This window comes from Caretta caretta, chromosome 13 (assembly GCF_965140235.1).
Source record: "Caretta caretta isolate rCarCar2 chromosome 13, rCarCar1.hap1, whole genome shotgun sequence".
Lineage (NCBI taxonomy): Eukaryota > Metazoa > Chordata > Testudines > Cheloniidae > Caretta > Caretta caretta.
Genome location: NC_134218.1, coordinates 21452542 through 21480100, shown reverse-complemented (window position 1 = coordinate 21480100; position 27559 = coordinate 21452542). Strand labels below are relative to the sequence as shown.

The 27559-nt window shown below is 47.5% G+C and overlaps 1 protein-coding gene across 12 annotated transcripts in view; it reads left to right on the top strand.

Annotated features, from left to right (window-relative positions):
• The first annotated feature begins 2546 nt into the window (after positions 1 to 2546).
• Positions 2547 to 27559, top strand: part of PLCG1 (phospholipase C gamma 1) — a 95012-nt gene continuing 69999 nt past the window's right edge. For 3 of the 12 annotated variants that reach the window (XM_048820160.2, XM_048820158.2, XM_048820159.2), the window contains exon 1: positions 3772 to 4058. In XM_048820160.2, coding sequence (XP_048676117.1) covers positions 3857 to 4058 — 202 coding nt within the window. In that variant the 5' untranslated portion in view covers positions 3772 to 3856. Of the gene's footprint in view, positions 2796 to 2920; positions 4059 to 21099; positions 21192 to 27559 lie in introns of those variants that run through there. The other 9 variants (XM_075118805.1, XM_048820155.2, XM_048820156.2 and 6 more) reach the window with 9 other exon arrangements.

Sequence of the window (27559 nt, the reverse complement as noted above, 5' to 3'; positions counted from 1 at the left end):
AAAGGATCTGCCCTTAGGCCATGGAGTAGCAGCCCAGCTGCTCTGCAGTCACCTCTGCAGTTTCAGGGCTGTGCTGGCTCAAGCATGTGCTGGCACATCTGAGCAGTTGTGGTTCATAGTCCGTTTCGGTGGAGGTGTGCTTCACAACCACAGGCAGCTGGGATTTTCTGCACAAACTCATGCTTGCTCTTGCCCAGCAGAACCACACCAGTTCTGTCTTACCCAGGGCCATCCATACCCTCCAAAAGGGCAAGGGCAGGATTTGTCCCTTAGTTATGATAGAGAAGCAGTGGGAGAGAGACAAGCTGCAGAATGCTGAAACTCTTCTGCACTGCATAAGGCCTGCGCTAGTGACCTGAGCACAGGTCTGGGAGCCAGGAAGTTTAGGAGTTTTAATCCTGGCATGGCAATCAAATTCCTCTCTCATGTTGGGCACATCATATAGAGCCTTGATTTTACTTGCAGTGCAACCAATGGCAACATTTCCTAGTCATTTTAGTAGGGGTGAGGGCAGGCCCTTAACCTCTATGGCCTTTCCTTCCTGGTCTCTGTAGTGTGTAGGAATTGGATCATATCCTTTTAAATAGCTGTGAGCTCTCTCGTGGTGCTCACTGTGTTCTATGGCTTAGAACGCAGACAGAGCAGCAGCATGTATGTAGCTAGGCCTGGCCTTTTGTGTAAAGTAAGTAGATAGGGTGATTTGGAGTCCCACAGTGCCCACGCAGTTTCTACATATTATTTTCTTGTGCAAGGTGAAAAAAACAGACCAGCCTGTAAAACAGGGCCACAGTAATTCTTACCAGCAAGACAAATTAGTGTTTAAAAAGTGTGATTTATTATTAGTTTCCCCTGTATTGGATAGGCAAATGCTGTTAGGAATCAATAAAATTGTCCACAGCCTCCCGGCTGCTGCTGTGTGGTGTTTGCACCATAGTGAGGGACTGTTGGCCAATTTAATCAGAGCAAATAGTTTCATGGACACTTTAAAAAAAAAAAAAAAAAAAAAAAAAAGCACCATGGCTGATGAAAACTCAGCCTGCCCTAATGTCATTGTGTTGTATCCTGCTGATTTGGGGTTGGGGAGGAGAAGGGAAATCGGGGGGCTTCCAAAGAATGAAAGTGACAAACAGCTCTTAAATACTTTCCAAAGCAACCGCTTATCCCCACACTAAGCCTCTCTTTGTTTGGTTTCCTGCCACTGGCCTGAATGAGGATGTAGCACTGCACAATTGGCCTGGCACTATTGGATGCTAACACAAACCTGGCATGAAGAGGAAAGCTGCTCTCCTCCTCTTCATGAAACATTACGGCATGGAGCAGTCCGGCAAAGGAAGTTCCGTCCGGTTTGGGTTTAGTAAAGGACTTTTCAGTGTGGAGGGGAAGTAGCAGATAGAAAAGATGGGCTCTTGGTTAAGGGATTTGCCTGTGATTCAGATAGAGCTGGGTTCAATTCCTGCTCTGGCACAGACTCTCTGTATGCCTGGGGCCAAGTCACTAGGCCCAATGCTCATTGCTAGACACCAGTGGGAGTCAGGCACTTAAATACCTTTGAGCATCTGGGCCTTAATATCTCTGTTCCCTATTGGTCAAACGGGGATGATGTCGCCTTCCTCCACCCTTTGTCTTGTTTTGGCACCTTTTCAGGGCAGGGACTGCCCCTTACCATGTGTCTGTGCAGCCCCGAGCACAATGGGGCTCTGGACTGGCTTAGGGCCACTCGGTGCTCCCGTAATACAAATGATGATGCTAACCCAGGTCTTCTGACTCACAGCCTAGTGCCCCATGTGTGGTTAGTGGCGAGGGCGCTACACTGGAACTCAGGAATTCTTGGTTCTATTCCTGGCGTGGCCAGGGACCTGCTGGGTGAGTTCAGGCATTTCCCTTCTCTGCTTGCCTGCCCTCCATTTGGACCCATGCTACCTCCCACAACTATGAAACTCCAATGCCTCACTGCCCAGAGTCCCTTTAGAGTTGGGTGTCCTTCCTCAGCACCAATTCTAGCCTAACACAAAAGTCATCTCTTGTTCAACCCAGGGGGATTACTTTGTGATGACATCATCATCATCCCAGAGGGTGGAAGAACACACAGGTGGGGAGTAGTGTGAATGTCACAATATAGGGGAGAAGCCCTGGCAGACAAAGTCTCATGCACCGAAGCTGCTGCTTGTACAGGTATCTTGGCGGGGAGGGGCTCTGCTGTGCCTGTCCCCAGATAGCATGGGGGCAGCTGGCGGGCAGTCCGCATTAGGTATCCCTGTCTGGGGACCCAGCAATATGTCCTGAACTAAATTCTCCACCTGTTAAACTCTCCTGTCTTCCTTCCATCCTGTCGGGTGAGCTGTGTATGTGAGAGAGATGATTTATTAGGCAGAAACTGCCCTGTTCTGCAGCTGGAGGAGCAGGGCCAGCCTGGGAGCCTAGCCATGGGGCTGGCATGAGCAGAGAAGGAAGCTTCCCTGTGCCAGGACCCACCCCCCTATCCCCTCCAGCCTTAAGCAGTACAGCTTTGGCTGGCTGGCCTGTGACTGCTAAGGGGGGGAAAGGAGGGGGGCTTTCCCAGAGCCGATTTGGACAGGGGGAAGAAGGAAAGCTGCCCCATCTGTCTCCCTTTCACCCAGTCCTACAGGTGCCTTCCCCTCCAGGCTCTCACTTGCATGCCACCCTTGTTGCCCTCCCCCCCTGCCCCCGGCACATGTGGCTGTGTGTGAAGATGATTGATACCCACCCAGGGCTTTCCTGCTAGAAGAGGCCCTCTGTGGACCTGATCGAAGCAGAGACCACACACCCCAGGCAAGGTAACAGCGTGCCGAGGGGAGGGGGTTAGGGCTCCAGAAGGAATGGGTCTGGTGTCTCTTTAAGAGGCTGATTTCTGGCTTCTCTGCCCTGCTTTGTTTTACACGAAGGCTGGGAGGGGACGGGCTAAGGGGGAAGAGTGTACCACCTCTGCCAGCTCACTCGCCGCATGGCACTTCCCCCAAGGGGGGCACATTAAACGGGAGGCAACCAGCCAGGGGCGGAAAACCCGAGGTCAGGAAGGAATGGGAGCGCAAACCCGCAGCCATTGATCTGCTCTCTGCCCCCCGGGAGCCCCATATTTCCGGCCCCCCGGCTCTGTGTGTGTGGGGTGTCCTTTTCCTAATGCACGTGTTGGAGCTGGAGGGGCTGGAATAATCCCCGCTGCGGCTGGTGGGTGAAATTGACACAAAAGAGCCTTGGAGGGTGAAACTGAGGCAGGCAGCTGGATTTTTCAGCCATTTCTTGCTGAGCTCTCGGGAGATCTGATCCGTCTCCGATCGATGCAGAGAGAGACTCGCCAGCTGCGGGGGTGGGAAGCCAGTGCGTGTGTGTGGCGGCGTGCGGGGGACGGGCTGTAACCGGGGGCCCCGAACAAAAGGCAAGTCGGGCCACAAAGTAACCTTCCCCCCTCCCCCCCCGCACGCGCTCTTTGCAACCCAGTCTTGCTGGAGGAGCCAGGCTCTTCGGGAATGCTTTGTGTCTGGCTGCTTTCGCTTTGGGCTCCGCTCGGGAAGGAGGAAAAAAATGGTGCATGATTCAAACCGGGAGAGAGGCGATTTTCTGCTGCCTGGGGGGGAGTGAAAAGCGGAGAGCTGGGGGAACAAGCGATCGGTTTGTGCTTTTGCCCTTCTAGCCTTCCTCCCCCCTATATAAACACTCATTTCCCCCCCCCTCCCCCCCCGCCTGTAGGAAGGGGCGATTGTTGCCCGGCGAGCCATGAACTGAAGCTGCTTCTTGGATTGTTTGTGTTTCAAGTCTTCCAAGCGCCACAAGTGAGCTGCAGATCCCTTGTGTTTGGAAATCTCGCCGCGTTTGGGGAAGGAGGCGGCGGAGGGGCGCTATGGCGTCTGGCTTTTCCAATGGACCCTGCGTCCAGACCGAAGCGGAGGTGGTTCACCTCTGCAGGAGCCTGGAAGTTGGCACCGTGATGACTTTGTTTTACTCTAAGAAATCGCAGAGGCCGGAGAGGAAAACTTTCCAGGTGAAGCTAGAAACCAGGCAGATCACTTGGAGCAGAGGGTCGGAGAAAATAGAAGGAGCGAGTAAGTGGATTCGTCTTTCTGTCCGTCTGTCCGTCTGTCTCTCTTTTTTTAAACAACACTGACCACTGTTGCCTCTGATTCCCCAAACATCTGAATATGAATACGGATTGGCAGTCTTGTGGTGCATGGAGGTGAGGCTGGCCCTGTGACGGGCTGTGTTTTGGCTAAGCGAGGATCTCTGCAAAACAGATGCAGCAGTGGAAGTTTCCCTAAGGCAATAAACTAACCAGTTTATTTTAAAAATTCGCCTGACCGTTTTTCTCCTGTTTCCACTACTGGTATGGAAGTGGTAATGCTACCCAAACCTGGATCTAAAACTGCCACCTACATTTCTACCTAGCTCCAGGTTCGGGCCTCTTGCCCATCCGGAATCACACTTATTCAGTTTTAGTATAAACACTTATTTCTCTCGGAGGAAGAAGTACATCTGTCTTAATCATCTGGTAATTCATCTGTTTTGGCCCATTTTATTTTGTCTCCCTCTCCCACCCCACCTCCTAAAACTTCAAACTGCAAGAGAAAAATAGATTTCCTGTTTCCTCAGGATTCAAAACTAAACGTATTGTTAATCCATCCTTGCTGCTGTAATGTAGTGTATCTAAGTTCTCATGGTCCGAGTACCTGAATGTTTGTGTGGGGGGACGGGGCGGGGGACGGGATTAAAGTGAAGTTTAAATTTTTGTGTTTTACTTGCGAGAGCAAATGATCCAAAAAGTCTGAAGTCTTTGGAGCTAAATTGGGTTATTTAACCTCCTGACCCACTTTTATCAAATTGGATCCCCCCCCCCCCACACCCTACCATCTTTGATTTGTGTGTTAGTTGTGTGGGAATCACACTCCATGTACAGGTTTCAGAGTAACAGCCGTGTTAGTCTGTATTCGCAAAAAGAAAAGGAGTACTTGTGGACATACACACTCCTTTTGTTATCAGTGCCTGCTTACGAGGACAGCAGTCTAGCCACTTAAATGACTCTTAACTGTCTGTAGACCGAATTTTTATCTTAAAGCCATTAATTAGTTGGCTGCTTTGTTTACTCTGGTATTTAAAGTTGTGGACAGAGTTGGTAGGTCCAGCCCTGATTTTGATCACTACAGTGAGGTCAGACCTGAAGCAATGGAGGGCTGGAGAGAGAGATTTCAGTGCCAAATAGGGGTGAAGAAATTAACGTTGTGGGTAGTGACTCTTCTGCTGCTTTTCATTTTCCTTGAGCTTGATAACAATCTGCAAATCAAGAAAGCTTGTCTTGTCAAATAAGCTATTGAGTGACCAGTTTCTCTCTCTCTTGCAGGCACATAAGCAGATGTTGTCACAGCTGGGTGGTGGATTGATGAGTTATAATCCTCTTGTAAACTGTGCTAGCTAAACTGTGACATACTAATATAATTATAGCCAGTAATATTATATGGCTAGTGCTCTGATGTGCATTAGCTTGTAGGGGCTGTAGTCTGGTATGAAGTTGGTTCCAGTAAGAACGGTGCCTGTAGGCTAGGTCTAAAGTCACGGCTGCATCCTTTGTATCTGTCCCTACAATGTTTGTAGTACGAACTGGGCATCAATATTGAATTCTAAAGGAGAGCGGCTCTCTCCTGTCTCCTTCGTGAAACAGCGTGATAATTGATAAGGTATCTGGTTTCTGCTTCCTTGAGACAATTCTGTCTGCAAGCGAACCACCTGCTATTTGATCAGTTTGCATGGCTCATAAGTAAAGAGTGGTGTGTGTTAGTCTTTAGATGGGTGCCGTAAAAATCAGACACTAAATAGCACTCTAGAATGCTGGATATTTATTTGACTTTCATCTTGGTAAATGACTGCAAAAAGTTAGGATAAGGTTGGAGTCTGTGACAAACCCCCTCCCCCATGAAATATTTACTAACAGCACCTCTATATCTGAGGATAGCTAAGCTCTGTAAAACATCTTTACAGAAGGCAACCCAATAGTTTAAACCCCTCTTCTGTTTTTACATGTAGGACCTGAGGCATGAGAGAAGAACACTTCCTTTTTTCCATTTGTTTCCTTTGTGCATTTGACAACACTTTGTGTGTAGTGGGCCTCAGGGTTTGGTCCTGATCTTGCAAGCTGCTTTGTGTAGGCAGACCCATAAGCAGACCTGTTTGCTGGTTCAGGACCTTAGTCAGTTTTCCTTGGCGTTTGATGTGGCTCTTTAACACAAGGACAAGAATGAGAAAAGCATAGGAAATAGTGCATGTAAACCCACAAAGACTAGTAGGGGGCTCAGGTATTGGGGTCAAACCGGAAACTACTTTTAACTTCTTTCCAAGTTGCTCAGGGCCCTTTTTAATTAAGTCCTCTAACCCCACGTGAGGCGAGTAAATATTATCCCTATTTTGCAAGAGGAAACAGGGACTAAAACACGCACAGTGACTTACGCAAGGTCTGGTCTGTTTTACACAGATTCTTATATTGCCCTCGTCACCCTATATATTAGCGCCTTCTGATGATGCATCGAGCGTCATGACTAACTTGTACAATGAGTCTGTGACAGACCCAAGGGTTGTCCCAATCGCATGTGTTAGCCACTAGATCACAGTTCCTCCTCGCAGCTTATTGTGATTCTGTCTTGATGCCCAAAACACAGAGGTTTGAAACATTTAATATTGCCACGGGAGTCTTCAGTGGAGCTGCTTTTCCTGCAGGACCAAGGGAGGGCAAGCAGCGCCTGTTCCCTTTTGTTAGGCTAATGCCTTATGAAAGGAGGCGAGTCTCTGGAGGGCTGGAGCCCTGCGGCCTCTCCTCGCCAAAAGCGCCAAAAGCGTTAGGGGTGTAAGTGAAATCTAAGCAACACGTTGGCTCTGTAACAGGGAGGGCAGCGTGTTAAGATGTATTAGCACAATAAAGGGAGTTGGGCAATAGGTACATCCCCTGATTCCCCTTCTCTGTCACATTCAACATAATCTGCTGCTCTTCACTTTCGAGGCCCTTCACGGCCTATCCCCACCGTACCTATCGTCCCTCGTTCCCTTTCGAGCTGGTGGTGCTTGGCCCACGCTGCCAGCCTCCAGTTATACTTGCAAACAGGCACCTCCGCGCTTTCTCCTGTGCTGCCCCATGCACTTGGGAGGTGCTCTCCATAAACGTTGCAGAGCTCCCTCATTATCCCCCCTCACATCCCTCCTCAAAAATCCCCTTTGCCGTGATGCCTACAAGCTCTTTGGGCTGCTGGTGTGCTGAGACCCCTGCCTGTCATGCTGACCAGTATTGGCTCATCCTTTCCTCGTACCCGCACCTGTCGGTATCCATATGTTGTCTCTTATCTCACACTTAGACTGTGAGCTCTTTGGGGCAGGGACTGTCTTTTTTTTTTTTCCTTTCTCTGTACAGCACCTAGCACAGTGGGGTCCTGATCAATGACTGGGGCTCCTACTGCAATACAAATAATAAATGTTGGGGGTAAGGTTGGTTAATAGAGATGAGGGAGGGTAGAGTTTAACTGCAACAGTTAGAGCTGATGGTGGGATATGATTTCCCACTTCAGAGAGAAGACTAGAAAGGGAAGTGTTAGGCGGAAATAGACATGACAGGTTCCTGACTGAAAAGGGCTGAGTTGTTCAGTTCTGTGCAGAGATAGTTCAGGCGGCTGAAGCAATTGTAAAAGAGAGCCAGATGATGTCTTGTTTCAATAGCATCTTCCATCTGGTGCATCACAGGAGGACTTACAGACTCTGCGTGTCCAGGGATCGCTGGACTCGCCGCAGAAATGCAGCTTCTCTGGGGTGGAATATGCCAGGCTTTCTGTAGTGCACAGTCACAGTGCTGGGGATCCTTACCTAATTTCACGCTGGAATTTGCAAAGGGGCCCAAGGGAGTTAGGTGCACATCTCCTGTTGACTTTAACACTATGTTACATTTTTCCTTAACTGTGTCCAATGAATTTTTATTTTATTGCCTTGGTCCAGTAGACAGGTTTGTTTGCTTTAAGCAAGTAGGTAAAACAGTGAGGGACTGACTGTCCATGAGAATTCTTCCCCTTCTAATGACAATATGTTATCTAGAGTTTCAAGATCTAGAGTATGTTAAAGTTTCCAGGATTTTTCAGATTTCTGAGGCCCCAATCTTGCAAAGATGTGGGCACTTGATTAAACGCCTACATAGAAGTAATGCCATTGACTTTGAAGAGACTATTCATGTATGAATTTAAGCAGGGGCACAATAAGTCTTTGAAGGATTGGGGTCCAAGCTAGACCATTTGCTGTTCAATAACAAATTTCCTTCAGCTCCTTTGGGAAAGAAAGAATTTTTAATGGGTCATTCTAAAGTTAAGCGCCTTAATAAGAGTGGCTTGATTTTTTCAGAGTGGCTAAGCACCTGTAGCTCCCATTGCATTCAGTGGCCTCTGAGATTCAGGGCACTTACATTTAGGCACCTAAATATAGAATTAGGTGCCTGAAATGTGGAAGGCCTTAATTCCTTTCACTGTAGACATTTGAGTTTGATAGGTAAAGCTGGGAAACCCCTCCCCACACACACACTCTCCCAGGAACCAAGCTGGGGTGGGTAACAGACAAATGACTTGTAGGAAAGTGGGGGCTCGTAACGGTGCTGGGAACTCAGCACGGATGGGAGTGGTGCAAATAGCACAGCTGTATTGTGCTTTTGCTCAGGTCCCATTCTCTCACACCAGGCTGCTGTGTAAGGCTTTCCAGGGGTGGCAGTTTTAGCAGCTTGCTCGTCTTTCCGGCTGGCTCAGCAGCTGACTTTGAGGCCATGACCTCCAGTTAGGAGCGGGCCTTGCACCTTTGGCTGAAGAAAGGGCCTGACCATTGGTGGTCATTCACATATGTGGCACTCCCCTAGTACCAGCTGGGTTACATTCTGCCTCCCCAAGCTTCTCTGGTAGTTGTGTTTGTCACTATTCCTGTTCTGCCCTGAGCTCTGCAGAGTTGTGACACTCTCTTAGTTTTGTTCCACTGTAGAGGTGGCGGCATTTCCCTCCTGGTTGAAGTGCTCTTTTAGGGCCCAGTCCTGTGTGGCATTGAGCGTACTTATGGGTGCAGTGTGTTCTCAGTATGTCACAAGAACAGGGCCTGAGTGTGCTTTCAGGTATTCTGAGGCGAATGGCGCTATGTGAACCTGAGCTAGCAGGCCAACACTCTTAAACGTGGTGCCTGGAGTTAGGCTCATAAATCCCTATTTAGTCATGTATGTAAAAGTGGCCTGACTTTCAAAGGTGCTCAGCACTCTTACTCAGGTGCCTAAATGTAGTCTGCATTTGATTGCCAATTAACTGGAGACAGCTAACCCGTTTGTAAAGGCTGGAGTGGAGAACTCCGCATGTCTGTGGCTGACCCAAGGCTAAGAATGCACCACAGCCGCGGATGCAGCCTGCCAGCACCCTCTTCCCCAAATTCCATCTGCTTGCCTCCACCATGGACAGACTGGACTTCCCCACATGCCACCTTTTGCACAGTCCTGTGAAACTACATACGGGAGGTTTGGGGAAGGGCGTGCAGGGAGGCTGGAGTCCTGTGGGGGCAGAGTTAAGGCTACTGTGCTAATGGAGAGGTGGATGTCTGGATGGGGAGTAGAGGATACGTATTGCTGGTACCCAAAACTCTTCATTTCCTTGCTTTGTAGGTTTTGCGTTAGATATATTACATGAAGAGCAACCTTAACTGACCCTCAGTTTTGGTGGTGTTAATTGTCCAGGTGTGGGCTTTGTTTAGTTAACCTCTCTGACAAAGAAACAGTTTCTTTCAGGCAGAAAAGGATTTTCAACCAGCTGGGCTCTGAGGAAGAATCTTTTCTGTGTGGGAGGAGCCATTGCTGATCCTGCTGTTAACCGTTCAGTTAGCTCCAGAGAGCTGCCCCTCTTGATGAAGGTCAGAATCCACTGACAGGAGCTGGATCAAACTTCTCAAACAAAAAACCTTTTAATTTGCAAAATGGTGGCTCCCCTTTCCAAAAATGAGAGATTCTGCAAACAGGCCATTTATCAATAAATATATTTTTCAGCTAAAATAACTCAGCTAGCTCTAGTCATTACCAAACACTGCGTTCTCGATGAGCAACTTCACACAAGATCCTGGTAATTATGAAATTGTTCATTCAATCCAGGACAAACTCCTCCACAGCCTCTCAGAGATCATGGTCTATGATAGATCAGCCCTTGATACTTCCTAATAGAGCTGGTCATAAAAAAAATGGTTGTCAGCCCATCGTGGTGTATAAGGCTGTCTGTTACGATGAAGAACTCTTACTTCTTCATTCTTTGTGTTAATCAATGCAGACCCCACATTACTCCCACCAAGTGCATGTTTTTAGCTAGCTGCCATTTGTAACTTTTTAATCTGTAGGGGCTCCAAAATCATAACTTGGAATGTGAAACTTCAATTTTTTTGGCCATTTTTTAATCAATGAGTTTGTCGTGAAACTCCTTGGAAAATTCAAGGTTTGTTCCGAGATTCAGCTGAATTTGGAGCAGATAAATTTATTTTTCTGTAAAAGAAACAGGATGATCTCCTGCTTTAAGTGTAATGAGACTAGTCCCAAGTGGGTCATATCAGTTTGGGGAGGATCAGTGTCATAGTCTGAGCCCCAGCTGTGTGCAAAACATTACAAGAACTATATACATTTTTGAAATAATGTGACTTTTAGGGGGCCTGTATCTCAGGAGCCCCTTGCTCAAACAAATCCAGATTTAGACCACTAACCCTACCTTGGATCCCCATGAAGAATAGCAATTTTTGAGACAATCTGAGAAAAAATGTAGATTTCGGAGCACTGTTAAACAGCGAGTCTTGGTATTAACCTCGCCCACTGTAAACAGAACCCAGCCTCAACTCAACAATGGCTCCTCCAGAGTGAGAAATATAAACCACCTCCCTTCTCTGTACAGATACTCCACTTTGCTGTTTGTGCAACATGTATCTTATCCCATGCGGTTCATGAAGCTGCTACCAGCTATTTGTCAGATGGCAAAGGTGACAAGGTGCTGCTTTGTTTGTGGTGGGTAACGAAGGCTCACAAAAAAAAGTTTGGTTTTTTTTGGTGGCGGGAGGTTCTGCCTGTCTTTTTACCTAAGTGTCGAGTGTAAATGATCTGGTCACCCCTGGTTTTGCTGGAGGTCTCTGATGTTATTATTTGAAGGGGTGAGAGGGGTATTTCCATCTTTACCAAACAGATCTTTTCTCCTTACTGCTTAGTGAGGTGTTTGTGTTTAAATGTGGGTGAGCAAAGAACTCTCGTCTCCTCAAAAGAAAAAAAAACCAACAACATGGAAACGGTCTGATTAAAAGCTACTTCCCCTCTCAGTCAGATTCCGCTTGCTTGTCTGCTGTGTCCTCATCCTGCTACTTTTTCTTGTCCTCCATCGAGTCTTTCGGGAAGAACAGGCTAGACAAGACTTGTTTTCGAAAAGCCCTTCAAAAACAACCTCCCTCCCGTCCATCTTTCAGGCCTTCTCTAGATACCCTAGAGAGGCCAAGAAGGGACGCAGGCTTTCCTTCTGCGGGTTGCCTTTCAGGGAAGAGAGAGACCTGTGTTACGTGTGCGACCAGCACCGTTGCTCTGCCCACTGCATGCCTGTTCTGTTGGTCTCGTCCCTGGCTCCTGGGTGATTGAGTTGTAAAGCGCCAGTTTTAATTTCTGAGCCCTGCTGGCTGAGAAGGGTTGCAGTGGGCCCCGTGCGGCGGGGATCAAAGTCTTATTAGCTGTGCGGTCCCTGTCACTTTACTTCCAGTTTTCCAGGGCTGATGCAAATAAGATTTATGTTTGTTCGATTCTGCCGTGTGGAAACTTGCAGTCTTGCCTGTCAGATACGTGAACGTGGTAGTAAATGTAACCTGAATGAACTGGGTTTGAAATGCTGGCCTGCCTCTCTCTCTCTCTTTTGCATTGATTGTTTTAGTAGCTTATGTTTCGGTCGGGAGTTTTGCAGTAGGTTTAGTTTTTACAGCCTTAAACAGTCTTGGATCCCTGCACCAGTCATCTGAGTCACTGTGTGACCTCTTCACTGCTTTGTGCCTTAGCTTCTTCATCTGTAGAATGGGAACAGTAACTCTCTATCTGTGCCAACAGACTGGCGTGGTTACCGAATAACTCTGAAGTGCTTTGAGAACCTCAGGGCGAAGGACAGAGTATACTAATGCCATGTGCCTAGTGGTATTCTTCCTTATATTACTTAACCCTCCCCAAAGGCGGATAAAAAAGCCTCATTGGTATTTTTCAGATGGGAGATGGACGTAGTGAGGAGTGACTTGTCCTTCTCAAGTCTGTGGCAGAGATCTGGAACCCAGAGTACCGAATATGATAGAAAAAACGTGGCCAATGGTCTGTTCTCAAAGCTGCTTGGAACTAATGGAATCTCCAAAATTCTAGGAACAAGAGCTTTGCGGTTGAGGGGAAGAGAGAGGGTTCTTGGGACTCCACAGAAGTATTCCAGTTCATGCCGATTGCTGCAGCGCATTCCTTGCCCTGGGTGAAACAGACGATATGACAGTTTTACAGAATGAAACACACCATTGGGCAGGGAGACTTGGTGGGGTGGAGGGGAAATCCTTTATGCGGCTGCTGTATCCTTTGGGGTCTCCTGGAGTCGCCAGTAAGAGAGAGACTGAATCTTTTCTCTACACCAGAGAGAAACTATATCAAACAACGTAAAATGGAATTAAAAAAAAAATAAATCTCTGCTTTGGCCGCATATGGGTTTTGTTCTCAGCTGTGCTACTTTGTGCTACAGTCGTGTCTGTCCATGCTAAGCAGGATCTGGATAGGTTAGTGCCTGCTAATTCGCAACTGGGAGCAAGTAGCCCTCTTCTCTCCGATCCACAGCCCCAGCACCAGACTGGTGTGGCATTGTGTCACAGGTGCCATCTTTCAGCTGAGATGTAAAACCTGAGGTCCTGACCACTTGTGGTTGTTAAAGATCCCATTGGCAGAGCAGGTATGTTCTGGCCAAACTCCAGGTTGGCAGTTAATGTCCTGGACATCGATGGTTTCCTGTGGATGCGCTCATGGAATTTCCATTGGCATTCTTCTTTCTCTCCGTTTGCTTAGGGTTGCTGTGTGCCATTGAACAGGTGCTATGTTTTTCCCCTCCTCTCCAAGCCACTCTGTGTGCTCCTGGCGCCCGTTAGCTAGCAGCACTGTGATCACGAGCTGCATGGCGATTGCTAGCGGCCACGTGGGATTTTTTTCAAAGCACGCTGAAAACATTGTTAGCAGCCTGGGTTGCAGATGATCGATGTGAGCATGTAACTGGATCTCTCTGTGGCAAAGCAAGACATCACTTAGGCTAAAACTGGGGCATTAAAAATCCTGGTGCCTGTATCATCCGGTCCATAAAACATTGCTGAAGGGAGCCAGGAAACCTGCCTGCCAGATGAATAATCTGATGATACGTGGCTGTTGCCATTCCCCAAACTGTGTGGTAACAAACTCAGGATGCAGTGAAGCCCGTCAGTCAAAGGGAGCATCACAAACCATCTCCTTGCAGAAGTCTGGATTTAATTACAGGTCAAATAAAGCTGCACTGGAGACCCTGGGGATGCAATAAAGCGCTCACGTGGGACAGCGGGGTTGCCTGTAGGACATAGGCTTAGTGCACTTGTCACACTAAGTTTTCACATCTTAGCTCTTTAGAAAGTAAGGCAGGACCTGTTGCAAAGGTCAAACTGGGGGGAGACCCATGGGAGCCTGTCATGTCTGTTGGAGAAGGTGTCTGGCTCTCATTTTGCTGCAGCAGAAAGCATCCGCATGTAAATGAGTTGACCAAACCCTGTTGTCAAACCGAAGGGAAGCAGCATCCTGAGATTGTGGCTTGTCGGGGGGAGGATTTTTCCAAAGGACCCATGAGATTCAGGAGTACAAGTCCTATTGGAAGTCAGCAGGGCTCGTGCTCCTCAGTCCTTTCAGTGCTTTTGAACATCTCTCCCTAAAACAAGCTTGGAACGTTTAGGGGGAAGCTTTTGTTTATTAAGTAAAAACCTGATCATGCCAGTGTGTGTGTCGAGCGTTCGTGACGTTCTGGAGGGGGACAGGGAAAAAGAGAATGTGTTGGGGGGGCGAGGAGGAGAAGTCGCACATGCACAGATTCTCACGCAGCATGATTTGTACTGGCAAATGAAAAATACTCTCAAAACCCTGTGGCCATCGAAGACCTCCACGCAGATGTGCATGAGTCAATCTTCTTAGCACATCTCTCTGTGTTTGGGATGTCTGTTATCACTTTCTCAACCTTTTGGCTAGGATCACGTGTAGTACCAGTTTAATATCTAAAACGTCCTTTATCTCGTGTCTGTGTCCTGCATTGCATGCAAGTGAAGGCGAAGATCTCATAGTTTCCTCTGTTGCTTCCCTGATTCTGTTCCATGAACATGTTGCCCACAGATGAATTGGCAAGTGGAGCAGGAGCGCTGCTGTGCTGACTAGCTATGCAAAGGATAGAGGCCTCTGAGAGAGGTGCAGGGGGATTGGCCATTCTGAAAAAAAGTATAAGTAGGGCTGGTCAATAATTTTCGATCCAAACTTTTTTTGATGGAAAATTGGGTTTTTGATTAAATGAATTTTTCCGGGACAAGCATTTGTTTCTGCAGAAAGCTTCAAGATTTTGTTGCAAATGTTGTCTTTAGGGTGTCACTAAAAATTAGCAACTTTCTGCAGGGGAAAAAAACATTTTCTGGCCCGCTCTAAGTGGGAACTCAGTCTTCCTTGCATTCCTTATTTGTATAGCTGGGGTGCCGGTGGCTGAACTGCATCAGGATGTGTTTTCTCTCTCTCCTTCTGTCCCTCGAAGTGGCTCTAGAGATCTGGAGTGCCAATTTTGCAACATTTTGTCCTGCTATTGCACATGCAGTGCGTCAAAATAGGAGCGTTCCATTGGCAGAATTACAGAGGACCGAACTGATCAGTCCATAGTGCGAGGTGGCTTTGCAGAGAGATCCGCTCCTGAAAAAGTCCGAGGGTCAGATTTTCGGCTGATGTAAACTGGCACAGCTCTGCCAAAGTCAACATAGCTGTGCAAAAATATATGGCCCGTTGTCTTAATAAACAGTCTTATTTGTGAAAAGGAAAAGTCCACAGTGGATATAAATTGCTTCTCAACCTCCGTATCTGGTAAATGTGTGGTTGGCAGACCTTCAGAGAAGACATGGATGAGTCTTTCAAGTGAACCGAGATTTGTGTAGAACTTCCCCACATTGAAACAGGCCCTAGTTTTTCTCTAGCTCAGTGATGAGGTTTTTGTGGGTGCAATTATCACTTCATTAAATGAAGCCCCTCCCTCCCCCCCAATGTGCTTGGCACATAACAGGTAAAAAGACACGCCTCTCTGCTCCACAGAGTTTATTGTCCAAGCCTGCAACTGGGTTTGTGCAGCCAGAACGTTGTGTTCAGATAGAACTGGCTGGCAAAACTGGGGCCTCGGTGAACAACATTTCCCCGGAGAAGTGGGGCAGGAAATGGCTTAAATGTGGTTTGCTGATACCTCCCCCACCACTGCACACCAGACACGCTTCTGTTTAATAATAGGTTCAGTTTTTTAAAGTGATTTTTGGTGCTGTGTGGGGACTTGGGGGGACCCTCGTTAATCAAGGCTCTGCCAGTGCCTCTCAGTCTCGCCCCACAGCTGTCTGGACTGTCCCTCACACACAGGCAGACAGATATCTAGTTATCCGCAGAACGTACAAACGCTGCCTCCTCGGTGGGCAGAGCCTCCCCAAACACGTCACCCCCATGTCCCCATCCCTCCTCTGGCTCCCAGCCCGCTGCTGTTCCAGTTTAAGCCTTGGTCCTGAGCTTCAAAGCCATCAGCAGGGCGAGGAACCCGTTGTGTTTGCGACCGTGTCTCCATCCACCATCCACTGCAACAGCTGTACTTGTCTCGGGCAGTCTAGCACACACTGCCTGGGGTGGGAGCACAAGGAAGATGCAGATAAAGTGTTCTTAGGCAAGGAGAGTCTGTTGTGGGAGGAGCACAACCTGCCATTGCACCTGGGTCCTGACCTGCTGCAGCCCCATTTATAATCCAGTACCACCCCGTTCCCAGCTCTGTCAGTGGCCTCTGCAGTCCTGACCTGCATCACCCCTTACAGTCCAGTTGTAGGCCTGTGCTAAGAATATCAGTTGTGCTAGAATCTGTGGTGACTTCTGTGCCCTGCTTCTGTGTCCACTAGGGGCTCGGTTTAGAGATGCATCTTCAGTTGTGGTCTGAACAGGGTTTGAGCTGTGGCTGTCAGAGGCTGGAAAGAGGTAACTTGGGTCCTGTTTGCAGGGATTTGAGGGAGAAATCGCTTAGCACTCTGTTTCAGCAGAGCATCTATTTGTGTAAGGGCAGAAAGGAACCAACTACTGCAAAAGTCTGCTTTGGCTTAAAAATAGAAGCTGACCAGCCTGGCTGTACCATAATCTCCTTGGCCTAAATTAAAGGGCACAGTTAGTTGCATCTTAAAGTGGACCCTTCAGATTCGTGGTCGCTTCAGTTCCATTAAAGGAAATCAATATTCTCCCACTGGGAGGGATAAAATGTTAAACACCCAGCTGTGTCACATACCTCCCCCACTTCATGTCCAGGCTGTGCAGAGACCAAGCTGTCTTCATCAGTCCCCTTCCCTGGTCTCTGCTCGTCAACTCGTCTTGATTTCCAAGCTGATGCTAGCAGGTTTGGTTCCTGTTAAAGGCTATTTAATTTCCCTGCACTTCTCCTCCCTGAAAGGATTTCTCTTGGTCTGGGATTGGCAAGACATCAAGGCAGATTGCTGGGTCACTCTGATCTCAATGGGGAGATACTGGTTAGAGGCCGTTGTTTGAGTGGCTTTTTCCTGTTTACATGCTGGGTGAGGTGCCGGGTGATGATCAAAAGCCATGCGTGTGGTTGTCATGTTCTTCCTCTTCCCCCACTTCTGTGCCCTTGTCCTTTGTTTTCCTTAGGCAATATCTAGTATCAGTTTATCAGTGAATCTTAAAATCTCGGCATTTACTAGGTCACTTGTTTGTGTTGTATCTACTTATAATTGCTCCTCTCCTGTTTCGTACTGTTGCTGTGTTTCTGAGCTGGCCTCCGCTTTGGTCTATGACCTTGAGCAAGTCACGCAACTTTCTCTGTGCCTGGTTCCCCCCCTTTAAAATGGACAGGACATTACTACCTCACGAGGATGAGGGGAGGCTTTGTTTGGGAGGTGCTAGGGCACTAGCTCAGGACAGGTGCCACGGTATCTGGGAGAAGCTTCAGTTACTTCAAGGACATAATGGATCAAAGGTTCACATTCTGCCCTCGGATCTTAGTGGCTGCCGCGCTTGTGCGTCTGAGGGCAGAACTCGCCTCTAAATTGTTTTTTCAGCCAATATCTGTTTCACAGGCTTGCTCTAAAGTCTCAGCATCGTTCATTGTATTGATTCTCATGCCTTTGTAGGCTAGATCGGTGGTTCTCAAACCTTGTCCACCTGCAATTTAGAAAACACCCTGGGTTCTTATTGTAACCCACCCCGATTTCACAACCCTTTGTGTCGAGCAAGGATTGGGGTTTTGATAAGGAAGTATGACACTGCTGGTGGTTTTGGAGGGTGAGATGTTGGCTGGAGTATTAAGGGGAGCGTAGCACCCACAAACGCCTCCCTGCCTAGCCCGTGGCTCTGGGGACAGTGCCACATTGAGGGGCTGCTCCGCCTTTTGGAGCGCCGCTTCCCTTCCCTTTGACTACAACTGAGCATTGTGCGGGCCGAGGGTGCGGTGAGGTGGGGGATCAGGGCAGAGGGTGGGGGTGAGGAGGTATCAGGCGAGAGAGAGAGCAGGAGTGAGGGGACAAACCCAGAAGCTCCTGTTGGTGCGACCTGGCAGTTTGAGAAGCCCTGGTCTCAGGGGCAGGGGCTGGGAGTCAGGACCCTGACTTGCTGCGTGACCTAGCCAAGTCACGCAGAGGGGCCTGGCGAGCTCAAAATCCAGTTGGTCTCAAAACAAGAATTTAAAAATAGTTTCAGGCCCTACACCTGTCCCTGAGCCGCTTCTGATCCCAAAGCGTCAGGAGTGTTGGAGTTTGCTCAGTTGCTGTCCATGGCTTGGCAAGATGCCCGTTAAGTGTCAGAATTTATTCCTGTTCTTTACTTACTGTCCTTTCCCCCACTCATTGGACTGTTTTTCCTTTCCTGACTTCTCGCTTTTCTTCCTTATCACCGATCGTCTTCCTGCATCGTGTTCAACGTCTTGCCCTGCCTCTCCCCTTGCAGTACCTGCTCTGGGGACAGACGGATTCATTCTCCCGGGCTATCTCTTTCTGCACTAAATTAATCCCTCCACCCAAAAAAAACCCAAAACAAAACGATGAACCAAAATCCTATCCGAGCTGCTTTTAAAGGCACTGATGCCTGGAGCTGCTGTCATGACTTCCTAATTAGTATCACCATGGTCCCAGCATTGATGCCTCTCCCACGCCTTCGACCAGCCCCAGAGTATTTCCGCAGAGGCATAACTGGCATGCTCCCGATGTCTCTTCTCCCAGTTGTTGAATTGTACAGCCCCATCCCCATCCCGTTAATGCCAAGTGCTGTGTTGCTAGTGGACCGCGGGCCTCTAGCTGTGTGAAGGTGTTACTGTCTGCAGTCTGGTTTCCTGGGCTCTGGAGAGAGCGGTGCCGCTCCTTGGTGTCAGTTCCTGGAATCAAACCTGGTGCTTCGGTTTCTTTTCCCTCCCCACCCCGCTGCCCCTCAGTCCCAACCCCCTTGAATGCTGAGATAAAGAGCTGCATCAGAGTCACTCTATTGATCAGTCTTTGTCCTCTGCAGGACCTTTCCGATCTTGTTACCATTGCACCATCTGCTCTGGAGAATGATGCAGGGCTGCTGGAGGGGTGGCGAGATTGTGGTACTCGCAAATCCTTGGCTGCTGCTTTTCCTCGGTTTTATTTTTTTCCCTCCAAAATGATGATCTTTCTGGGAAAGGAGGAAGGGAGGGGGTCGAGGATGAAGGCTTCAAGTACAGTGCCGAAGAGCTCACCTTGGGCCGCTCGCTGACCCTTCCAGCAGCCCCAGGACTTCTGCTGGATCCCACTTCCATTTAAGTTAGGGAAAGTTTTCACTGCTGACGTGAGTGGCAGCAGGATCAAGCCTGTGCTGCTTATTTATGGTGCCAGATGGACAGTCCCAGAGGACTGAAGTGCTCTGTGCAGCCACAGGATGGCAGGTACCAGTGCAGGCCTCCCAGTATTGCCTTAAACCTGGTCCGGAGGGACTGTCTCCAGGTCCACGTCGGCTCTGGCAAAATTTAGCCCCATCATTCACAATTGGGGCAGTCCCTCTAGTAGCGGGAGCGATGAATGCTGTAGCATACACAGGGCTCTTGTCTGGTGCTTTTACCACTTCGTTGCTCAACTGTGCAAGTCTAGCTGCCAGGGTGGTCAAAATGCCGCTGCCCTTTCTACACTGCAGCTTCCACCGTTGCTGACCCCAGGAGAGCTGCACTAGGGGAGAACGACGATGTGTTTCCCCTAGTGTCGCCAGAGCCTAGAAATGACCGGGCTAATCAGTTCCCGGGTCTCTGCTGAGCTGGGTGAAAGCTGTATCAATGTTCAGCGAGAATTCACTCACTTCTATACTATTTATTTACTTAGGAAGCTTTAACAGCTTTACAAATCCTTGCCATGTAAATATCAGAAACAAAACAGTAACCATTAGGGGCATGCATGGGGTTGGGTGGGGGGAGCGCAAGCAGGGGCATCTCGCAATAATTGGCGGGGACGCAGAGCTCCTCCGCCTCCCTGGGGCCGTGGCAGGGGCCCAGAACATGCCCCTCCAAAAGCAGTCAAATTTAAATTCCTGCGCACGCCCCTGGTAGCCATTACAACAGGGAGCTTTTGTGCAAAGAGACCTTACACAGGAATATTGTCAGCAGGTCTCTCTGTGTATCATATTGCACCTATGTTGTTTCTAGTGATTTTATGAAATTGAGTGAAAGCTCTGATAACATGTATTTAACAGACCAGGCACATCTCTTAAATGTTTTTATTAAAAAAGCAAAACTTGCAGGTGTGCTGGGTTATTTTATTTTTTTGCAACGATTCACTCACTTTTTTTAAGCACTGCCACTTTGTCTATGTTTATCCCCCCTCTCATGTTCACTCACCATGAATTTTCTGGCGGGAGCATTTGTGGAGACAGCAAATCTTAAGCGAGCACTGAAGAGTGTTTGTAGGAGAACAAATTTCAAATACCTCCTTGCCCCAGAAACCTCCCCTTGTACCAGTTCATCCAATCGGGGAATGGAACCATTGCATATGCCTTATTAAGAAGAGCTTGAGTTTCCTGTATGGAGTATTCATGATGACATGCCTCCAAACAAGACTGAGAACTAGTCAGAGAGTAACTTCAAGTAAACACATTAGAGGAAAAACCATCAGATGAACAGGAAAATTCCTTGAATAAATTATTTGCCACAAACTACCTATAGTTCTACTGCTAAGTCTGCCAATTGGCCTCAGTCCTGGTGGTGGGTTTTGTGGAAAGTCTCAACTCTCTCTCATGTCACGTGCACGTATATATATACCTATATATATTCCATTTAAATGTAATATTTCCTGTAGTCCTTATACAGCATTTTACATCTTCAAAGTGCTTTAACCCTTCTAGCTTCCCCTTGAGGCAGGTAAACGAGTATTGTCCCAAATGGGGAAACTGAGTAAGGGAAGTGAAGTCAGGTGCTTAAGGACACCAGGTTTTGGTAGAAGAGCTGGGCTTATAACTCGGAGGTCCTGGCTCCTAGTCCTGGTGTCTAGTGCAGCTGTACAAAACAAACTCCAGCCTCTTACAATCTAGGACCCAGGCCCTGCTTGCTTGCTTTTTTAAACAAGGGTTTTAGGGCACTTCCTGGTTTGATGCTTTTTTGTGGTGTGTTTCTATTCCACTAGCACTGAAATGCCCTAGCAAAGACTGAAAGTATGTCATGCTCCGTGCTGAGAGGCAGTCCCCATTTCAAAGAGCTTACATTGTAAAGTAGGCAGGACAGATGGAGATGGGGAGGGGCAGCAGAGGCACCGGGAGGGGATAGTCACCCAGCACGTCAGCGGCAGAGCTAGGACTTAGAGTCCAGGTCCCCTGACTCCCAGGCCGGTGCCATATTCACTAGCTCATGCTGTCTCCCAGCCACTTGGCCCTACTCTCCGAGTCCAGCCGGAAGAGCTACAAAAGCTAGGTAGTAGATACTACCACGGGGGGGGGGGGCAGGGGGGTTCTCCCATCGTGTAGTTCATCCACTTCCCCAGGAGGCAGCAGCTAGGTCGATGGAAGAATTCTTCCAATGACCTAGTGCTGTCTACATGCGGCCGTAGGTCAGCTTAACGATGCTGCTCAGGGGTGTGAATTATTCACGCCCTTGAGCGATGTGCTTATGCTCTCCTAATTTCCTAGTGTCGACCTGGTCACAGTCTTGGCCTTTTGACCCTGAGACAAGAGTGACGGAAACGCCCAGCTCTCTTCAGAGTAGCTGCCTGTGTGTACGGTCCCTGTCCCTTTACTTCCTTTGCTTCGGGCTTCACATGGGCTTAATGAAAGCTTGTCATCATTCAGGTTCTTGGGTCACCTAGTCACTCAGAGGCAGCCTGATAAGGGTTTGCCTATTAGCCCTGCAGAAAAGCAGGTTATTTGGAAAGGAATTTTGTAAATTTCTCTGTAGGAAAGGAGTGATCGCTGAGGAGGTTCTCTGCCTCCTTCCCTCTCCTGGGCCCATGGCGCATGCATGCTGATCCAAGCCAGTTCATGGGTGGGGGGGGGGATGCATGGAATTGGACTATAAGACGATCTCCTCTCTCCCGAGCCTCCTGTGAACAGTTCTCTCCCCTTGTACCATGTTATAAACTGGAATGAAAAAGGATCCTCCGCTCTGAGGAGCTGAGTCATGTGGTTTGCAATCGGTAGTCAGCCCCTTCAGAAAAAAATCCCTCCTCCATCCCTTTCCTGCGCTGCATAGCTAACTGGGAACGCGGTCTCTAGGGCTGGACGTGCACTGGGTGAATGCTGTATGTGGGGACGGGGCACGTGGAGTCAGGGCGAAAGGAGAGGAAGATCCTTTTCTGAGCACCCTCTCCTCCCACTTGAAGCCTTCTCTAAATGCCTGTTGCGTGTGACAGCTGGCTTCAGTTAGCAGGGATCAGAAACTGTCTGTCTGTCCTTGCGTCGCGTGTTTCAGTTTGCTCGGCAATGGTTTGTGCAGGTGGTGGTGGGGGGGCCGAGTGCTGGAGTGCACAAGACACCGAGCACATGAGCCGGAGACGAAGCTGAGGCAGCAACATCTGGAGATTAAGGCAGGAAATAGCAGTACCCACAGCGCAGCCACACGGAGCACCTTATGCGCTTACGGCACGGGGGAGCGTACCCCACGTGCTGCCTACATTGCTCTTCTCACAGCTAGCCTGCACCGCACTTGACAGGGGTTGGGAACAAAGGGCTGGTTCCCAGGTACAGTGTTTCTGCTAGAGGGACGCTGCCATTGCCTGGATATGCAAAACATCGTAGGAGCCTAAAAGTAAAGACCCTGCCCCGTAGACGTCTTTTGTTCTGTACTGCCTGGCAGATATTTATTAGCAAGGGACTCAAGCCTTTGTGTTCAGATCTAGATCCAGACTGGGACATTCCCAGAGTTCAGGGTGAGTGGGGAACTCTGGTGTTCCAGGTTGGTCCCATCTCGAGTATCTTATGATATTTGCATAGCACCTTCCATCCCAAAGGCATATACCTGCACACACTGTGTATGCGTCCACTTCTGGGGTGGGGCTAAGAGGACTATAACAGCCATCTAACTGCACACGTCAACCAAATACACTAGCTTAGAGCAAACGCTGATTTGTTTTCTGATGGCTCCATTAATAGAACTCCTACTGGGTACAAATCTGCCGGCCTTATTCATGTTGTGAATGCAAGAAGTCCAAGTGTAATCTATTTATGTACCTGGCATCCCTCATAGTAGTATTAGTGCCACGATTAATGTATTTATCTTCACAATACCTGTGTGATCTTAGGACAGTGGTTTTCAACCTTTTTTCATTTGCGAGCCCCTAAAACATTTCGAATGGAGGTGCGGACCCCTTTGGAAATCTTAGACATAGTCTGCAGAACCCTGGGGCCCACGGACCACAAGTTGAAAGCCACTGAGCTTGGGAAATATTGTGCTCCCTATTTTTACAGATGGAGAATGGAGGCCCAGAGAGATTGTGACTTGCCTAGGGTCGTACTGGAATCCTGCGACAGAGGTGACAGCTGAACCTGGGTTTCCTGAGTTCGTGCTATTGCTTGTGCATTAAATTAGAGTGGCAGAATCTGACCGTCCGTTCAGGAGAGCACTCGCGTTACTGGGGACAGTGCTGGGACGGTTATTCAACTGCAGAACAGAAGGGGGAGCTTGTCCATTGCATTGCACTAAAATAGCAGCTTTTCCTTGTTAATTTTTATTTCTCCTTGAAGGGGGAAGGATTGCTGGGTTTGGGGCTTTGCAGACACTAGAATCCAGAGATAACTTCCTCTTAGCGGTATCTCTCACCCAGGAAGAACAAGGATGTGTGGGGCCTCAACTGGGTTACTCTTGCCCCTGTTTAATAAACCAGACAGCTAACAACAGGGGGGCTGGAACAATTTGTATCGTGGGGGTGCTGAGAGCAATTGAAGCAAACTGTAAACCCTGTATAGGATGGAAACCACTTCAAACCAGGGGGTGCAGGAGCACCCCCAGCACACCTGTTTCCAGCATCTATGGCTAACAATATGGATATGCATTTCCTTGAGAAACTCAGTAGCACTGGTGAACCAAAAAATGCTGAAGACTGGTAGGGGAATAGGTGTAGTGCTGGTGAGGAAGCGGTAACCCCAGTGCTTTCTAATCCTCCGTCTGCAAGCTATGGATTAATTATTTTTTGAATTAGATCTCTGTTATTCTGGCACTGCCTGATTTACGGTGGAGGAAGGTGCACAGAGTTTGGAGGTTGAGCTATTGTAGCTTTTAAAACCATGTAAATGTTAGTGGGGGAGACGTGATCCCCATCTTTAAAAATCTGATTCAAAAGCTCTCCACTCTGGTTTATAATACGTGCTGAGGTTATTTCTCTCTTTATTTTGAATGAGATGGAAAAGGTAGGTCGTGGTGCCTCATGGCTATTAAAGATCTTACAACACTTTTCTTAAGAGCAGTGATGTTAATTCCAGCATCCTAGCCAAATTCAGAATCAAGTAGTCACTGCCTACCTAAATTCCCTTTGCAGTTACAGTTGGATGTGGTATTCTTTACTTCCTGACCTGGGCCGCTGTTCAGTGTTGCTGTGTACTGTTGAGCATCTTCTGCCCCAGAGGTGGCTGCATGGTGGGTCACTTATGCATAGATAGTACACAGGCTGCAAAGCCCCTGGGAATCTCTGCAGATGGAAGGGGCTATGTCAATGAGAGATGATGGTAATATAGGGCTCAATACTGCAAGGTACTAAGCACTCTGGCCCAGCCAAGCAAAACATGTAAGCACATGCTTGACTTCAGGTAAACGGTTCCACTGACGTCATGTGTGGAGTGTTTTCCAGGAGGTGGGTGATTTTGTCTAATGTAAGGAACTGGCGTAAGCTAACTTGATACAAGGACAGATGTGATCAGTTTTAAGTGTCTCCATACAGGGGTTTGAACCTAGCTTTATGATATTGCTCTAAAATCTGATTTTTAGTTCAACTGGTGCATCTTTCATGTATAGACAAGGCCCATATGTCTGACATGTCAGACTTCTAATGAAGCATCACCCAGAAAACTGCAACATTCCCTTTTCCACACACACCCTGTTAACGCTAACTGAGGAGAAACTTACCACTGGGTTAATTATTTGTTCCTCTTATTTCTACCAAAATATATTTCAAACCATACCACATTTTTATTTTCTTTCTCACTTCATGGTCCTTCCCAGGAGATTGTCTTTCAAATCAACCTGTCAAGCTATGGGGAAATTTTAAAATTAACATGCAGTCAGTGCTTTGGTTGAATGTGGGGTGTCCTAAAAGGTTCAGATGTTGTGTACCTGGACATCTTTGTATCATGGAGATTATGTGCCGGTTGGAAGAGTTTTAAATTTGAAATAACTTTAAGGACGATACAGTTTTCTTGCAACCAGAGATTGATTTTAGAAGGGGTACAAGGGGAAGACTGGGATAAGCTAATTCCTTCTAATTAAACCCACTTTAAGTGGTGGGTGATATTTCATAGGTAGGGCCCTTTGTTTTCGGTTTTTATTTTATTTAATTTTCCCCAGGAATTTATCCATGTTTAATACTACAACAGCCAAAAAGGTGCAAATCTGTGCAAAAAAGTTATTAATTTTTCTGGATAAATATTGGGGTTTATTTTGGTGGATGGAAGGACGGGGGGAAAGTGTTCAGTAGATTAATGCTTTGATGAGTGGAAGTCAATGTAGTTTGCTGCAGAACTAAAATAGAACTCAAAACACAATGCCACCTCTGAGTTTAAGAAAACAATATTTCTAATCCCAAATAAAACTTTTCCTTTGAATGACCAGTTTACTGTTGTAGACTTAGAACTATTAGCCTATAAATATTTACATTTAATAATTGGGCCTCACCATTTGCAGCATAAACACTCAACTTTGTCCTTTTCTCCTGTTTGTTTTTTTTAAACTTTTGAATACTTCCTTGTGTTCTGACACGTAGTCTGAGACAGATTTTCGTTTTCTTCCCGTTTTAGTGTATCAAAACTTTAAACTGTTATCTGCTATTGAAATGTGGGCATGAGATTCATCAGCACGTTCAGATTGGCACTCACTTCAGAGCTTGCGTGCCTACCTGTTTGTTTGTTGTGTGTATCTTCTAAACTAATACACAGCCTTACTTCAACAGGCAGCTTTGCATACGCAGAGACTAACGTATTATCATAGAGCTCATGTAATGTATCGTATTTTCCTAATAAAACAAATTATTTTTTATATATAGAATGATACAGAAGTAGGGTAAAAATCGGGGAAAAAACCCACATAATACTTTTTTGTAAAACCCGGGATTTTTTCGGTCAAAATTGGTTTAAACTGAAAACGACGGGGCTTATTTGTGGGTGACAGAATTTTGGGTTACAAGTTCAGTGCACAATTATATAACGAGATTGAGTTTGCCAGTTTCTATTCAATCTGTATCCATGATGGATTCTCTCTTTTAGAGATCCATTCCAGTACTGGTCTAATTTGTGCCACCCCAGAGTATCTTTTGAAATGTGGCAGAGCCAGGCCTCCCATCTCAATTTGGTGGTCCAGCCATTCAGTTTTGATTCTTGGTTTCTGATTTGACCATAGGGATCTTTGAATAACTTTTTAAAATTTCTTAAAGCAATGTACTGTCTTATTGTAAATGACCCAAAATATCAATAACTAAAATCCATCCCCCCAAAACAACCCTAAACCCATGTCAATTGAGGCTAAGGAATGATGTCTAAAAACTTGACGGTATAATGGGCTTAGGTAAAGCTGATTTCTCTGTGAGGTCAAATGTTGACTTCTTTATTTAAGTGCTTGCCTGACTCTGAAAAGCCAATCAGTGTAATTATACTGTGGTGTAAAGGTTAACATCATCCAGTTAGTCTGACTTGGAGACAGGAAATCAGTACTTGTGCTCTAGGGATCCTTCCTTATGGGTAGGGCAGCCTAAGCACATATAGTAAAAAAAAGGCAGAGAAGACTAAGGCTATAGGTAGGTGGGGTCCATGAGACTAGCAGAGGCTGACATTAAGCATGGTTGTGGTTTGTTATAACCTGACCACTTCAAAGAAATTTTGTTCACCAGCACACAGACTCCATATCTGACCTACCCTAATGTGGGATTCTGCCCTGTAAGCTGGCAGCAAAAAATGGTACTGTGGGACTCTCTGCATGTTGTGTCTCATTGAGTCCATGTTGGATTGGCTCAGATGACAAGGTGTTTGTTTTAACATCAAGCTGGGCTCTTTCCATCTCATGAGTGCAAGAAAACTCTCTCTCCAGGGTGCTCATATGGCCCCAATTATCCTAGTATCTGAGCTCCTCATGATCTTTACCACACTTATTCTCACAACACTCCTGGGAGGTAGAACAGTACTATTATCCCCATCTTGCAGATGGGGGACTGAGGCACAGAGAAGCTAAGTGACTGGGCCAAGGTCATACAGGAAGTCTGTGGCAGAGCGTGGACTGGAACCCAGGTCTGTCTAGGTTAATGTCTTAACCACTAGACCATTCTTTTTCTCACCTCTCCTGTAATGTCTGTGCTGGGTTACATCTGTGCAGCCCCCTGAATGCTAATGGCTTTGAGTTGGCATTCCGGAGGTCCAGATTGGAAGACAGTGGATTGCACAGGTATAAATGAACATAAGAATGGCCATACTGGGTCAGATCAATGGTCCATCTAGCCCAGTAACCCAGGAACCTGTCTTCCTACAAGGCCAATGCCAGGTACTTCAGAGGGAATGAACAGAACAGGGCAATTATCAAGTGATGCATCCCCTGTTTTCCAGTCCCAGCATCTGGCAGTGAGAGATTTAGGGACACCCAGAGCACGGGGTTGA